General features: G+C 37.7%; 1 protein-coding gene and 1 non-coding gene across 5 annotated transcripts; both read left to right on the forward strand.

Annotated features, from left to right (window-relative positions):
• Positions 1-11,995: 11,995 nt before the first annotated feature.
• Positions 11,996-12,068, forward strand: TRNAA-AGC. The gene has a single exon. It is a non-coding gene; the product is annotated as a tRNA-Ala (tRNA).
• Positions 12,069-12,119: 51 nt separating this feature from the next.
• On the forward strand, positions 12,120-15,660 carry LOC109154336 (hemK methyltransferase family member 2). 4 transcript variants are annotated; one of them, XM_019302152.1, is made up of 3 exons: positions 12,120-12,313; positions 12,690-13,491; positions 15,145-15,660. In XM_019302152.1, exon 2 carries the CDS (start codon positions 12,701-12,703, stop codon positions 13,472-13,474), a length of 774 nt encoding a protein of 257 aa, XP_019157697.1. In that variant the 5' UTR covers positions 12,120-12,313; positions 12,690-12,700; the 3' UTR covers positions 13,475-13,491; positions 15,145-15,660. The 4 variants fall into 4 exon arrangements, with proteins under 4 accessions (XP_019157697.1, XP_019157696.1, XP_019157698.1 ...); XM_019302151.1 differs by lacking the exon at positions 15,145-15,660 and adding an exon at positions 14,029-14,521; XM_019302153.1 differs by lacking the exon at positions 15,145-15,660 and adding an exon at positions 13,607-13,728.
• The last annotated feature ends 596 nt before the right edge of the window (positions 15,661-16,256 follow it).

Raw genomic sequence — 16,256 nt, forward strand, 5'->3', positions numbered from 1 at the left:
ATATCAAGAGTTGATGTCACGTGGACCTAGTATGGGGAATGAGGAAATTTTTGCTTTAAATTGGATTGATTGTCATATTGTTTCTCAAGCCACAAGAATTTCAATTATTAATGCCACATTCTTAGCCAAACTGAAAGCAAAGATGGCAGAGCATATTCAAGTCAATGAAGTGCAAGAAAATTTGCCAACCGGAGATGATTTTTTAAATAATGATGATATTGATCGAGTGATTGAAATGTCTCAACATATCACAAACCCGGAACTGGCAAGTGGCTCTCAAGCTGAATTTTTTGGTCAGTTTACTGATCAAGGAAACAATATTGTGAGTCCAAATTTTCTTGATATTGATCTATATAATGTGAGTGTTTTGAATCAGACTGAGGTGAGCCATGTACAATTTGAAATTCAAGCCATGCAAGGCAGTCAGCACACTGAAGAAGGACAATCTCAACACTTTAAGAGTGGTCAAGGTGACACATTTGTGCTAGAACATCTTACCCCATAAAGAGCAAGGCAGGAACAAGGACAATTTTAGCTGCTTGGTGACAACTCAGCTCAAGAAAGAGTAAGATCTCAACCCACTGTCCATGAACAAGATCATGAAGCTACTGTCTCGGATGACAACTTGAAGAAACTGGAAAATGTTGTTTTCAGTTTAGTGGACAGAATGGAAGGTTTGATCCAAGGAATTTATACTCATGTGGATCATGTTGTCAACACTCATACTGGAAAGTTTGAAGAATCATTTGTTGATAATCAAAAGAGTCAATAAAGTTTGATTGACACACACCAATCCTTGGAGAGACAGATTGGTGGTTTGAATGCCAATGTCAAAGGAGTCATCAATGAATTTTTTCTTCAACTTTCTCAAGCCCTCAAGAATGATAAGCAGACCAGTGAAGTGGTCTTCGTGAATCAAAGCAAAGGAATTCTCAAAGTAGTTCATCAACAAGAGAATCAAATCAGGGATGTCCACACTGATATTGACTCCATCAACACCAAAGTTGGATGTCTTCGTGGTTTCTATGACATTATTACCGAGTCTGTTTCTTCCCTAAGAGCATCTGTTCATGAGTTGATTGATTACGCCAAAAAGGGGGAAGAGAGATTCAGTCATTTGGAAGGAATGTTAGAAGCCATCATGACTGTCATGGCTACCAAAAATATTGGTGCAAGCAGCAGTAGAGGAGGCAGATCTGGCAGAAGCAATATTGCACGAAAAGAAGGACTAGAATACTGGTTTGGTGGTGATGCAAGCAGTCCAGGAGGATCAAGCAGTGCTAATACCACTAAAAGATCATTTCGTGATATTGTTTGTGTAGGAGGAAATCATGAGCAAATTAATTGATACAACAAAGCAGTTCTCTATTTGGAGTCCACACCAAGAGATGGCAGAGTTGAAATGCCAAGATTGGTAAATCTAAATGATCTACCAAAAGGGATGAAGAAGAGTGGTCCAAGTGACCAAAATATGTGGATTTCAAATGAAAACTTCAGAAGAATCAAGAGCTATGCAAGGTCCTTAATGATCATGGTGCTTTTAGACTACATCAAAGTGAATGATGCTGAACTACAAGGAGACAAGAGTCGAGAAGAATGCATAATTTGGTATGAAGAAAGTATACTGCCCGGAGACAACATCATTGAAGCTTTCAATTACTATGTGATTGGGCAGGTATGCAAAGATTATGCTATTAGTGATAATTTCAATGAAATCAAGAAGCATATCAATCATGTGTTAGAAGAAAGGAGGAACAAGATAATCAAGTAATTTGTAATTGATGTTACAATGTTTTGGTTGATCTACAAACTCCTAAGTATGATCATGAACTATTTGCTATGATATTTTGATTAATTATCTGATTATGATGCTTATAGTATTTTATCTTTTTTAATTTGTCTTGAAAGGTAAATTTTTAGCTTAACTTGTATAAATCGCATAATTGGAAAATTTGCAAAATTCATTAATATTAAAGTCCAAAAATGAGAATAGAAAATTCTTGCTAAAAATATCTTTCCTAGAGTCAAAATCAATTGTTAAACTCATCATGGCTATGTCAAGTTTAATAAAATCTTTTGAAAAATAACTTATTTTAAAAGACAAGCCAAATAACTGAGTATAGGTTTTGGCGTCATCAAAAAGGGGGAAATTGATAGGAATATTTTTGTAATAAAGTTTTTATGAGTCAAATGTACTTTAGATCCCCTTAGAATTTAGGTCTTTAGTGCAAGCATCATAATTCAGAATATCAAGTCAGTATGCAAAGGAAAAACTACCACATGAAGAACAAAATTAATTTGAAGAATTAATTTTGGTCCTACAAGTATTCATATGGGAAAGAAGTATTAAACAATGGCGTTACAAAGAAAAGCCGAATGAGCTTAACGGTGATGGTAGAAGTCCTTACATACAATGATCGCACTCGAGATTGATTCCCCCCAAGGATTTATTTTTTATATAAGCCGGAACTCAGAATGAAACACAATGTCTCAAAAAGAAGCACGATCCCTCAAGTCAAACAAGCACAATGTGTTAAAGTCAAAGAAGCAAGATGTGAAAAAAAAAAAAAACACAATGTGGCCAAATCAGAGCACAATGTGTCAAGTCAAAGAAGCAAGATGTGCCAAGTCAAACAAGCAAGATCTGATTTTAAGCACAATGCGTCTCAAAGGAGCAAGATGTGACAAAGAAGCAAGATGAGCAGAAAATAGATAAATTCGAAAGAATTTATTATGGTTCATCTCATATGTCACAAGAATCCAAATTGCCTGAAGATATGATTAGAACGGTGGAAAATTTATGAAGGCATGGATAAAGATCTTATCCTAGAAATAAATTGTATCAGAAGGATTTATTGCAAAGAGACGTTGGAAATTCAAAATGGACAAGGATAATAATATTTTAGAAACAACTTGAAAATCAAGTTGAAATAAAAATATTATCTTGTCAGGCAAGTTGACAATCAAATCAAATTGAAGACCTACTATTGTCAACAATATCAGGCTACAAGATTCAAATTTCAAATATCAAATTATCCCACTCCAACGGATATATTTGATTATCTATAAAAGTCCATGAAGACTTGAAGACACAAGAGAGGACACGAGACACACAATAGAAGCAGATAAACAAGTGCAAGTGCTAAAATATTCTTTGAGATATCTAGAAAAGAGACTTAGTTTGAATAGTCTCAAAATTAGTTGGAGAGAGATACAATTACCTTTGTATTTGTAATTGTAAAAAGAGTATAGATGTGTGCAAAATACTCTAGTGAGTGTAGCTGTGTGCAAAACACTCGTAGTTGTTAAGTGTAGTTGTGTGCAAAACGCTCGTAGTTGCTAAGTGTAGTTGTGTGCAAAACACTTAGTTGGCGTTTGAGTATAGCTGTGTGCGAAATACTCGGAGTTGAGTGTAGATGTGTGCGAGACACTCGGAGTTGGGTGTAGCTGTGTGCAAGACATCCGGAAGAAGTGCTTGTGTAGCGCTTATTCACTATTGTAACTGTGTGTGAAAAATAGTGAATTACTCCTAGAAGTGAATGGAGTAAAGTGGACTAGGAAGATTACGCCACTTCCGAACCACTATAAATTGCCTCTCTCATTTACATAACGCACTTACATAATTCGCGTTATCTATTTAAGTATTTGACTAACCCGTTTACTATTCACTGTCAATCTTAATCTTTCGGGTTTAGTGTGTTTTCACGTATGCATGTAACTCAAACTTTCTATGCTTAACAACTGAATTATTCTAAGCAAGTTTGACGTGTTGCATGTGACATTCATCATACGGATAACGTGACACGAAGTCTTATTTACAATCTTGAATAATATTATTAAATATTGAGTGCACCATCTCCTTTAAATATTCAAGATATTCATGTCATCCTTACACATCATCTGAGGATATCTAACATGTGCATGTGATTCAATTTATTGATTGGGCATAACTCTTTACACATATTTATTCCGCTGTGCACTTCAAGTTAAATACTTCTCTATTTACTTGTTATTTAGAGTTGAAATTACCAAAGAGTTATTTATTGTGAAAAAGCTTAAAAAGTCTATTCACCCCCCCCCCCAGCACCTCCCCTCTAGACTTTTTACCAGCCTATCGGGACCAACAACATTGTTTACAGTAATGTGCAAGTGAGTTGTATCAGACTTAGATTGCCTATTTGATCTTTGATGCTATTTGCGTGATAAATAGAGAAGCATGATCATTAAGTGATTAAGAATTATTAGAAAAGTATGAGTAGAATGTGTTGTATGTTCAATGAAATTGAAGTATATTTTGATGGTAGATATATATAGAGTTTGATATATTGCAAACCGAGCATGATATTGTGTTCTTGAGACATCTATGTGATATATATATATATATATAGAGTTGAAGCATGTTGTATAGTATTTTGAATTTCGAGTATATCATGTTTTGAAAGTGCATAAGTGGCTAACGTGAGCCTAAGTATTATTTTCAAAAATTTATGAGCATGTGGTATATCATTGTCTTGATACATTGAGAAGTTGTTGAGAGGTTGCATGCATGAGAGATATATTTATATATTATCTATATCGGTGAGGTTTTGGAGGACCCCGTTTGGACAATGTCTTCTCGGATGATTATTATGGACATTGCAGTCCCAGTATATGTAACGCGGTGTATTCCCACGTTACGAGGTTGGAAACTGCTCGCCAGGTTTGGAATCCTGGTCAGGGTGTGTACACGCTGATATTTCGATACCTGATTCCACAGAGTTTGAGCATAGAACAAAGAGAGTGGTTCGGTGGACGAGCAGAGTATTAGGTCGGCTAGACGTCGTGCCCGGATAGGTTCATTCACACTATGGTGAAGTTCCTACCTCGTCCATTTAAAGAGAAAGAGTGAGTCATTGCGACTCTAAGAAAAGAAAGAAAGAAAGCAAGTCATTTATGACTCAATGAGACCTCCACATAAAGTATTCTATTTTACAAACGAGTGTATGAATATATTTATAGTATTGCACGAGATCGCATTTGAGTATAGTATTGCACGAGATTGCATTTGAGTAGAGTATTGCATGAGATTACATAATGAGAATGATGAATCAATTTTGTATATCGAGCATGATTGTTTGGTTGCATTTTGAAGTATTGTATAACCTAATCGCACGACAAGAGCTTGAAAGCATGAGGATAACTTTCGTTTGGTTTATTATTACGAAATTACTTGTAAGCATGAGTTCGTTCTGATAATGTTGTTGTGATGTTTATGTGTTGGAATATCTATGTTGTTGAGTCATTTGTATTGAAGCATGCCTGTTGATACTATAGGTTGTAAGCATATAGAAAGGCTGAAATGTATCTAAATTGCTTTGGTGATGAGATTGTTGTTTATGAATGTGATCAAATGTTTTCCCAAAGTATAGTCTATAGTACTTTACAGGGTTGAGTGTTGTTATACTTAGCTTCGTGCTAACGGGTGTTTTTCCTATTTGTTTATGTGTTGTTTGTAAAACCCCTTTCAGGTGGGCCCAGCGTTGAGAAGTGAACAAGTTAGACTAGTCTAGTAGTTACAGAAATCTAAACTCTTAATGTTTTGATTATGATGTTATTTATCAGAATTTAGACTTATGTTGTTGATGGGGTTTGGTGATGTAGACTTCGGGATGTCTTTTTCCCCATTATGACTTTCGGTTAAATTTATGGATGTTAGATATTTAATCTTTGTTTCTAGTTCTACCACAGCCTGTGCAATCACCACGGAGTGGTGGTTGTGGCGGTGACATTCCCATTAGTTATCTTATTAAGTTGTTTATCCGCTGCTTAGTTTATGTTAAATGTGGTTTAGAATTGTAATTAAGATTTAGAAAAAGTGGGGTGTTACAGTTACCCCGTGAACAGCCGTTAATCCACTCCTTAGAGAGATAGTTTTTCTTTAACCAATCAATGAGCAGAATGACTGGATTTAATTGGAATCCAATCGGATGGTAGGTTCTTTTTCCAGCACTCCTTGGCGAAATTGCAGCCCATCAGCGCATGAAGGATCGTTTCCTCACCATCTCCACAAAGATTGCACGTCGGATCATCTGTTAATCTCCTTCTCCAGCGTTTCATGTTCGTCATCAGCTTCCATTTCGTAAGACAGAAAAAGCCGGCATCTTTCGATCACTCTTAGCTTCCATACCCAGTTGCTATCTAGGTCATCCTCTTCTGAACCTGCAATGTAATGAAATGCACAACGAACAGAAAAGGAACCTATGGGAGAGTTAGGCCAGCAGAGAACATCTTTCACTTGGTCACAAGAGGCGATCGGCACATCACGAACTACATCAACAGCTTCTTGCGACAGGACTGAACATAACTTGTTGAGATCCCACGACCAGCTGGAGAGAATGAAGTCACTCACATTGGCCTCCACGAGGGAGTCATGGATGAGAATATTTTCCATGAGGGCTAGAGGTTTATCCCCCACCCACAATCAGACCAGAAGTTCAAAGAGGAGTCACTACCCACTCTCCAGGCAGCGCCTAGTTCCACCACCATGCTGCTTCGCATCACACTTCTCCATCCGCATGAAACATTAATGGGAATCGGGGTGGTAAAGAAGTTTCTATCCTTGACGTATTTCTCCTTCATGATTTTTACCCAAAGTTTATCATTGTTAGTGTTAATTTGCCATGCAAGCTTTGCCAAGAGGGCGTCATTGAAATCTGAGCACCGCCTGAGTCCCAGACCACCGGCTTCCTTTGGTTTGCAGATTTCTTTTCAACTTACCAATTACCATGTGGGTTTTCTTTTTCTGTTCAGTATCCCCCCATCGGAACCCTCGACATATTTTGTCTATCTCATTGCTTGTTCCAGGTAGGAGTTTAAAGACCTTCGTATAAACTGGCATAGAGGAGAACACTGATTGGACCAGAGTCCGGCGTCCTGCAAGACTCAGCGTGGTTCCCTTCCAATTTGCCAATTTTCGTTTCATTCCCTCTAGGATGTAACTGAAAGTCTGTCTAGAAACCTGCTTGTGAAGGATCGGTATGCCCAAGTAGTTGCCTAGGCTATCCGGCACCGAGATTCCCGTCAACCTCTTAATGCCTTTTTTGATCCCCGTACTCGTATTGGGCCTACAAAAAATGTTAGAATTTGAGGTATTAATAATAAGACCAGATTGGGTCGAGAACCTACGGAGACAATCCATAATAACACTCCCCTGAGATTCTGACGCCTCGGCGAAGAGCATGAGGTTTTTAGCGAAAAAGAGGTGCGAGACGCTTGTTCCCCAGCGAGAGATGATGATTGGCATCCAATTCTTATTTCTAACCTCCACCTGAATAGCCCATGATAGTCTCCCCATAACCAGAATGAAGAGGTAGGGGGCAATGGGGTCACCTTGTCTGAGCCCCCTTCCAGGTTGAAAAGGGGGGAGCTTCTCACCATTCCAAAGAAGAGAAATGGAACTGTTTCTAATCGAGAACATGATCAGCTGAATAAAGTTATGGGGGAACCTAAATGCCACCAGTGTGGATTCCAGGAAGCCCCAGTCTATGCTATCATAGGCTTTGTGAAGATCCAGTTTGACCGCCATAAGCCCTTTTTTTTTTTTTTTTTTTTACCTTTTTTGAGACGCATGTGGTGAACGATCTCTTGAGTTAAAATAATATTTTCAGTCATAGACCTCCCCGGGAGGAAACTATTCTGATAGGGCCTAATTAGAGTGTTCATAATGGGTCTCATCTGATTAATAATCACCTTTGGGATGATTTTATAACTGAGATTCAAGAGGGTAATGGGCCTAAAGTCATTAGCCGTTTCTGGGCTTTCCTTTTTTGGAATGAGGGTAATGAACACCTCTAGGACTTTAGTAGGGACCTTACCATGCCTGATTGAATCTTTGACAAACTCAGTGATGGGAAGCTTGACTTCTTCCCAAAAAGTTCGGTAGAAGTCGGCTTGAATACCATCCGGGCCTAGGCTACCAAAATTTTTCATTTCAAAAATCGTCCTCTTAACTTTGTCCATCTCAATCCCTCGCGATAGAGCCCGAACTTGGGCATCATTCAAAGTAGGCCCACTAAAAGCGTCTTCTTGTTGCCCTCCCGGCCCGTAGTAACCTTCCTGCCAAAAAGATTAATAAATTAAAGAAGTTAGAGATGTGGTCAGTGATTTTTTAAAAATCAGAACACCACTCACCATCCAATTTCAGAGCTCGAATTCTTGCACGGTTTCTTCTAATAAGAGTAGATCTATGGTAAAAGGTGGTGTTCCTGTCACCATCACTAATCCACGTTTCCCTAGATTTCTGAAACCACAACTAACATTTCTTCCTGCCTTAGAACCTCGTTCAACTCAGCAACAAGCTAAGCTTCTTTTCCTACACCTGAAGCCCTCTTGAGGAGTTGTAGAAGGTAGATTCTTGTATTCCTTTAATTCTGGCTTGTAAATTGGTTTTCCGGGAAAAAAAATGTTACCAAAAATTTCTTTATTCCAAATTTTGCTTTGGGTAGCCAGGCCACCTCCTCAATGGCGCTAACAAAATCCACGTGACTATTGTTCCACACTTTTCGCCAAATTTTTTTTATAATCATCCCACGAAAGCCAAGCACCCTCAAACCAAAAAGGTCTCACTTCACGGCGTAGAGGGTTCCCGGCCTGACTTACAAATTTAAGGGGATGATGATCAGAATGAGTTCCAGGGAGGATAAAAGCTTTGGCTTCCGGAAAAAGGCGACTTGAGCCTCTAAGTTCCAAAAGACCAGGATAGAAAAATCATTGAGACATAGGGCAGGCCAAGGAAGAATTATCACCGCCTTCCTCACGTGTTACCTTAGCCGACTCCGGGACCCTCTCTGAAAGGTTGGGATCCAAAAAATTCCCAAACACAAAGACCTCATCTCTGAAACTGTATTCATCTGTAGAAGGCATTCCTCCACCACCTTTGTTTGATTCTGCATATTTGCTGGGCATTTTCTTCCCTTTAGTGTAATTCTTTTGCGGTTTGGTGTTCGGACCCCGCCTGTGTCTTGGTACATCTTCGACAACAATTGGAGTTTCGATCAGCCCACCTAGGTCCTGCAGCAAACCAAAAGAATTATGAACATCAAAGGAAACAATTTCTTTAATTCAATTGTTCTTGCATTGGCTTCAATTCAATTCATGCTTTTAATTTGTTTCAATTCCAAGTATGAGTAGCTAGATTCATCTAGAGATTTGGATTGAGCGATTTTGTTATAGACGCTATGTGAATTGAATTGCAATATGAGATAGTGTAATGACTCAATGTTGGTTCTAACTGTGAGCTTAGTGATTTATATGGACTCTTTCATAATTTGGGCTCAATTATATATGCAAAAGGTATATGGATAAGGTGCTGTCACTATGAGAATAGAACAATATTATATTCACACCTCTCACTAGTCCAACTTTGCTTTGGGTAAAGGGAGCTAGAACGAGACGTAAACGCAATGTGTTTGATAAATTGCTTTAATTAGTTTAAGTCACCATGAGAATAGAGCTTAAAGCTAATTGAGAGTCCAATGTCTACGAGAGTGACATTGGCCATTATTAGTGTTTTTGTAGTTCCCTTGTTGAGGCATTACATGATCTCTATCATCAGATACATTATAGCATCTATACAAAAGTGGCTAGGTCCAAGTCCCTACATTTTAGGGATGACAATTTCAATCCGCCCCGTGGATATCCACCTGAATCCACCCCGCGTGGATCGGATTTTTTGGGTGGTAATGGGTGGTGGGTCGGGTGTGGATCTTAAAAAAATAAACTCGCGGTGGATCGGGTTGGATTCGGGTTCTATGTACAAAACCCGCCTAGAACCACACCCGACCTACCATGTTGTTATTTATAAGAGTTTCTATAACTTCATGTAAATTTTTACTATTTTTATATTTAAACTACTAAGTTTATTTTTAAAAATTAAAAATTTAGTTATTATATTTAAATATTTCTATTATTTTATGTTTTAGTATAACTAATAAATTTTATAAATTTTATTATTTTATTATGTGTAAATAATTTAAATATTATTATTTTTTAAAAAATAATAAGATTATAAGTGGTGGGTACCCGTAGTGGGCACTCGCACCCGATGGGGATGGGGTGGATTTTGAAAAAGTCCACCCGATGCGGGTTGGAGGTGGGGGTGGACGGAGAAAATATAAGGTGAGTCGGGTGATGGATGTAGCCATCCCCGACCCATTGCCATCCCTACTACATTTCCATTTGTTTGATACTTTGTTATATTAGTTTGTTACTTGCATTTTATTTTGCTCTCAATTGGTCTAGCCTCTATGGTTCATGTTCAGTTGAGTCACCATGATTTACATCCTCCCAAAATGCTCTGTCGGGCCGGGGTGTGGGGGGCCCTTAGGGTTGGGGTTCAGCCTTTTGGAATAATGATTCTTATTTGCACCATTCAAACTAGCTTCAAACCACTCTACACTTTCGTGCTTAACCACCTACTATTCACTCCCTTTCTATCGACCACTTGAGAAGATATCCCGTGTGAGGTTCCTCTCTCACACTTCACTCCATCACCACTAAACTCAACTTTCAAATGACGATGTTGTCGGTGAGTAACATTGTGTTGAATAGTTTAACTCTTTTGGTTAACATGAGCAATTGTTCAAGTTAGGGAGTCTAGTTCATCTTTTACTTTTGTGTTTTTTTTTTGTTTGTTTTGTTTTGTTTTGTTTTTTTTTTTGTTTTATTTATTTATTTATTTATTTTATTTTGGTGTACTTGACTTGGTTATCACTACACTCTTATCTTACTAGCAACTACTTCTAGTTGCAAATACTCTCTTGTTTTTGTGGTTGAAGGCTAGGTTGTATGCACACTCGCAACAAGAAGAAGTAGAATAAGAGATTGCTTCACCATCGAAGGTTGAACACCACGAAGAAAATCCGCCCGAAGCACCAAGGAGGGAAAACTCTTGGCCTCGGGACCAATCACAACAAAGAGACTATGAAGACTTTCAGGGTCTTCCTCCTACAGGAGAGGAGGATCAACCGAGGAGGCCACCATGAAGACAAACACACTATGAGGATCAAGAGGAGGAATATGGAGATCCTAGACCCTGGAGAGGGTATGTTCGTGACCAAGATCCACCTTATCATAAGTTAGGAAGCCTTTCCATGTTGTGTATTTTAATTAAACGTACAATTCAAAGCATGTGTGTTGTTCCAAATCAAAATTACATTAATGTTTAATTAGTTACATATGTCTAGACCAGGACTATGTGGTCTAATGGTATCCGGGTTGGACTTCCATTTGAAAGATTATGAGTTCGAGCCTCAGTGGAGGCGTTATTGGTTCTTTGTGTTTCAGTAGGTTGAGAAAGTATATGAACAGATACTACAATGTAATAGAACCATTAGCTTTCAAAAAAAAGTTACATATGTCTAGTGTTGAAAACGTACTTTTGTCCAATAATAATGTTTTTATTCTTGATGCAAAGCTCAACCATCACTATCTCGTTGTCCTCCCATGCTAATAATGCAAGTGGATCATAATCAGGGGAGAGGGTGGTGACCTTGTATTGTTTATAACTTAAAACATTGAATATATAGATGATAATCAAATCATGACAAAATTCTCTCAAGCTAAGCCACGTTAAGAGGCAAGTGAATGATTGTCACTCTTATACAAGACTTGTACTCAATAACAACGGTTGTTTGTGTGCATGTTGCACTTAAAAAATCATTCTAATGACAATGGATACCCAACTTAGGAGGACGAAAATCAATGATCGATTCATCAAGAATCGTTGTTGAACTTATATATCATGACAACTTGACAACAATTAAAAAAAAAAAAAAAAAAAAAAAACGGCCTTGTAATCATCAGGGCCATAGTCCAAACCTAATTGATCGGCAAGTAATAGTGTAGAGTTATTACTGGCATTGGCCATCCTTGGAAGAAGTTTGAAAGCTCTTGTTGCATGGTTTTATAAACCTAATTGAGCAAAGTTAATAGTTAAAACTTAAAATTTAAAGACAAGGGGGATGTAGCTCAGATGGTAGAGCGCTCGCTTAGCATGCGAGAGGTACGGGGATCGATACCCCGCATCTCCATTTTCATGGTTTCAAATGTTTTGTCTGCCACCCTTCTATGATACGCGGAAAAATTAAAACAACCCTTCTGCCCTAAAACCCAAAATCGCAATTAGACTTTCCCTCACCCTCGAGTTCTTGACCCTATTCTCTGTTTCTCCGATATCGATTGTTCCGCGCTACATCGCAGGCAGCCTTGGTGAATTCTGTCATGCCCATTGCTCCTTTTTATTCAAAATAGTGCCGGGTCGGGTTAGATACTACAGGTACGTTCTTCTTCTCCTTCTTCTTCCATTTTCAAGTTTTGCTGGTTGTTTCTGTCAAAGTTTTCCACTTCAGAAATGACTTTTTTTTTTTGGTAGTCTTTCGGATTCAATTACTTAAATTTGAAAAAAAAAAAAAAAAAAAAAACTTGATGAATTTGGATGCAATTTTTAGTTGGCAATGTTAAATTACTAATACAATATACCTAGTTTGCGTTGCCTATCAGGGAATGAATGTCTGTGAAATGTGAATGAATTAATTGGGATGTTTGGAGCAGTCAGTATCTATGAATTGTATAGATTGCAATCTGTTTCTATATATTTGTGTCCCTATCACTCAATGCCTTGTAAATTTGTAATCTTTGATGTACTTGTGCAGAAGTTGAATAAATGTTTTCCAGAATTGCCAAGATTAGTCTTGTCAGTTCACATCGTGAAGTATATGAACCGTGTGATGATTCATTTGCATTAGTAGATGCATTACTGGCTGATCGGACTAACTTGTTAGTTCACCGACCCACATTTTGTATGGAAGTTGGATGTGGTAGCGGATACATTATTACTTCCCTAGCACTCATGCTTGGGCATGAAGTGCCCGAGGCCCATTATATTGCAACGGACATCAATCCTCATGCAGTTATGGTGACTCGTGAGACAGCGGCAGCGCATGGTGTTGATGTCGAGCTGGTTAATACTGATATTGCGTCGGGAATGGAGGCACGAATGGCTGGGTTAGTGGATGTGATGGTTGTGAACCCGCCTTATGTTCCAACGCCTGAAGAGGAGGTTGGTCGTGAAGGAATCACCGCAGCTTGGGCTGGTGGGGAAAATGGTCGAACTGTGATCGATAAGATTTTGCCTGTTGCTAACGAGCTTCTGTCCGAGAGGGGCTGGTTGTATCTGCTCACACTTGCTGCTAATAACCCATCAGAAATATGCCTTCAAATGAGAAAGAAGGGTTATGCGTCAAGAGTTATTCTTCAGAGATCCACCGAAGAGGAGAGCCTTCATATAATCAAATTTTGGCGAGATGCTAGTAGCCAGTTGGAGGCAAAAGAATATAGTTTAATGGTGAAGTATGGTCAAGAAAACGTCAATGAACCAGTGCCTTTTCAATTTTCTGAACTGTCATGTAGTGGAACTAGCAGCTGCAATGCACTCTAACAAGCAATGGTTTTAAGGTAGATTAAAAAACTTCTCTTTTGATTAATGATGGTTAAGTTTCTCTCTAACCTGTACATCGACATGTGGCATAAGTTTGTAAGAATGTTTCTTTCGAATTTTGATACTATTCAGGCTTGGTTTTAGTTTTAGAATCTGGTCAGTTAAGCAGGATTGATGGTTCTATCTCGCCTTTTTTCATTGATGCCTCTTTCAGAAAATGCAACCGTGTTTCTATCTTGCATGAGTACAATTTACTTAAAGGAATGGAACTTTAGTCTGCCATTTTGTCATTTTCACTTTCACTATAGGGTTGACATGAGATGATGCATAGAGTAGGATAAATAATTATATGACATGTGAAAAGAATGTATTTACTTTATAACAACCCAAGAGTTTAATATTGGAAAAGAAAATTCTCTCAGAAGTCTGGGAAATAAAAGGTTGTAGCATATAGGAAATATGAGATCATTCTATTGTTACCTTATATATATATATATATATATATATATTTTTTTTTTTTTTTTTTTTTTTTTTTTGAATTTTCTGCTTAGTAGGAGTATGCAAGATGGGAAAATGGAAAACATAGGTGAAAAGTATTAAACTATGTTCTTCCAACACTTTGAAGAGCTGAATAATATAGAGACATAATGTGATGGACACTGGTTTCAAATACTTCCAATAGTTGTATGAAAAGAGCGCTCCTAAAAGTAGCAGTGATCTTATATACGAGACACCTGAGGTTGGTTCCGACGAAATCCGTCTTGGTTGGTCCCACCGCCACTAGAGAATTAGACTACGTGTCATTATTAGATAAGCTGAGCCCAAAGCAAATTTAACACTGTGATCTCTCTATTGTGTCTGTCTTTTGCAAATTTATGATTTTTAAAATTGAATGGAGTCTAGCAAGGTCCGAGTTATTGTTATTAGCTATTAGCTAACCTTTTAAGTAACTCGATATTTTACTGAGGATGTGATTTTCTGTCACTAAGGAGTTTAAAAGTTAGAACTCTATTAGAAAGCTGAAATTATGTGGTTACTTGATGTTAAGGAGCTATTTTAAATTTTTGTGGTTAAACTTGTGCTACTACTCATAGCAATGCTTAGCAGATAGTTATTTTTATTTTGTTCCAAGTAGGAAGTGGTTTGAGAAAGAAGTGCATGGATTGTTTTAAGTTTACGCCTTGCACTTTGCAGCACATATTCAGCTCAACTTACTTTCTCTTTCTCTGGCAAGTTATACTCAAAATTTACCTGAACTTATGTCATTATGCACAGATTATAATTTTGCCTTTATTATGACTAACAGAGAAAAGGCTATATCATTTATGCCATATAGAAGCCACTTGTAATGGTTCATTTTGTCCTAAATCTTTGTTGCGACTGTGGCTTGAAGGGCTGAGTTCAGCATCCTGCCACTGAACCGTGGTACTGTGGCTTGCCATGGAGGAATGAGGTTAAATTGTTAATGTCCACCTGCTTATCACCAATTGGTTTTAAGAAGGATATGACAACCAGATAACTAAAGAACTCTGTGGTTAAGCATGACCTACTGGGAAGTAAGCATAGTGCAGTACTGAGATCCATTAGTCTTGCATCCAATGACTATGACAAGTGCTTGTGTGAATTATACTTGCTCACCATGTAGTCTGTACTATTGTAATTTCTTGCAGCAAGGAAAGGGATAACTCATCTGAAAGCCAGGGGGGTAGAAGAAGCCCATGAATGTGATTTGTCACGAGAACAAACGCAGCATGGCATGTGGCAGGAGCTTTCAGCAGGTGAGAAATTCGTGAAATATGGCCATCATGGAGGCATTGTGGTGAGCAAGATAGATAAGCATTAACAGGAGTGAGACCAAGGGTGGATGGAAAAGAAAAGGACCAAACACAAGAAGAGAAAACAGCCAAATCCTAAGAGAAAATATTGTGATGAATGGTCATTTTGGTTGTTTGTAGAAATGGGAGATGTGAAGAGCCATGAAGAAGTTTCTTATTGCCTTTTATGGGGGGCAAGGACCCTATGTATTTGGCTTTTGCAAATTGATGGGACCAGAGCTTATGATAAGGAAATGGTACAGCCCAACATCATAGGTTGCGTTTGGATTGTGGAAAAAAACAGCTAGAGATTGAACCTAAGCAAAAGTCACGAGCAAAGTATCATCCAAATTTAACTTAAATAAAGCCGACAAACTGAATATATATTGAAACTGTTGGGGAGTGAGGAGAATGAGTGAATGAATGATTACAAAGTTTGATTAAGTAATTAATAGGTAGGAGTGAAGAGAAATGTTTCTTTACACATTAAGCCATTAAGGTTGTCTTCATCCTTGCAAATTTACCAAGCCTGCGAGTATTACTTTATTATTGTGTTTATAATAATGTAATATGAAAGTGATATCACGTTTGAAAATGAAAGAGTATTGCAAATATGTAGAGAAAATAATAAAGAATTTACAAATTTGATGATGTAAAAGTGAGATTTACTTTTAAAAGTGATAGAGTATTACAGGGATAAATATAGTCTAAAATAGTAAGCTTGCAATACACTGTAATTGCAGGAGGCCTCCTTTCATCGTTAAGGACAACCTAAGGATTTGTGCGTAATTTTGGACCTATGATTTACCATCTCAATAGAAACATGATTCCCTATGAATCTATGATTTACTATCTCAATAGAAACACGATTTTTTTTTTCTCTTCTCGTCTATTGATTTCATATTCATACCTTCACATATCTTTTTTTAATTATTCTTTAAATCCCATAAGTTTGATCCAATAGAATG

The sequence above is a fragment of the Ipomoea nil genome, unplaced genomic scaffold (assembly GCF_001879475.1).
Source record: "Ipomoea nil cultivar Tokyo-kokei standard unplaced genomic scaffold, Asagao_1.1 scaffold2647, whole genome shotgun sequence".
Taxonomy (NCBI): domain Eukaryota; kingdom Viridiplantae; phylum Streptophyta; class Magnoliopsida; order Solanales; family Convolvulaceae; genus Ipomoea; species Ipomoea nil.

What these genes read in the sequence shown, in the direction of transcription:
- LOC109154336 (XM_019302152.1), top strand. Translation starts at nt 12,701, where the DNA reads ATGTTTTCCAGAATTGCCAAGATTAGTCTTGTCAGTTCACATCGTGAA.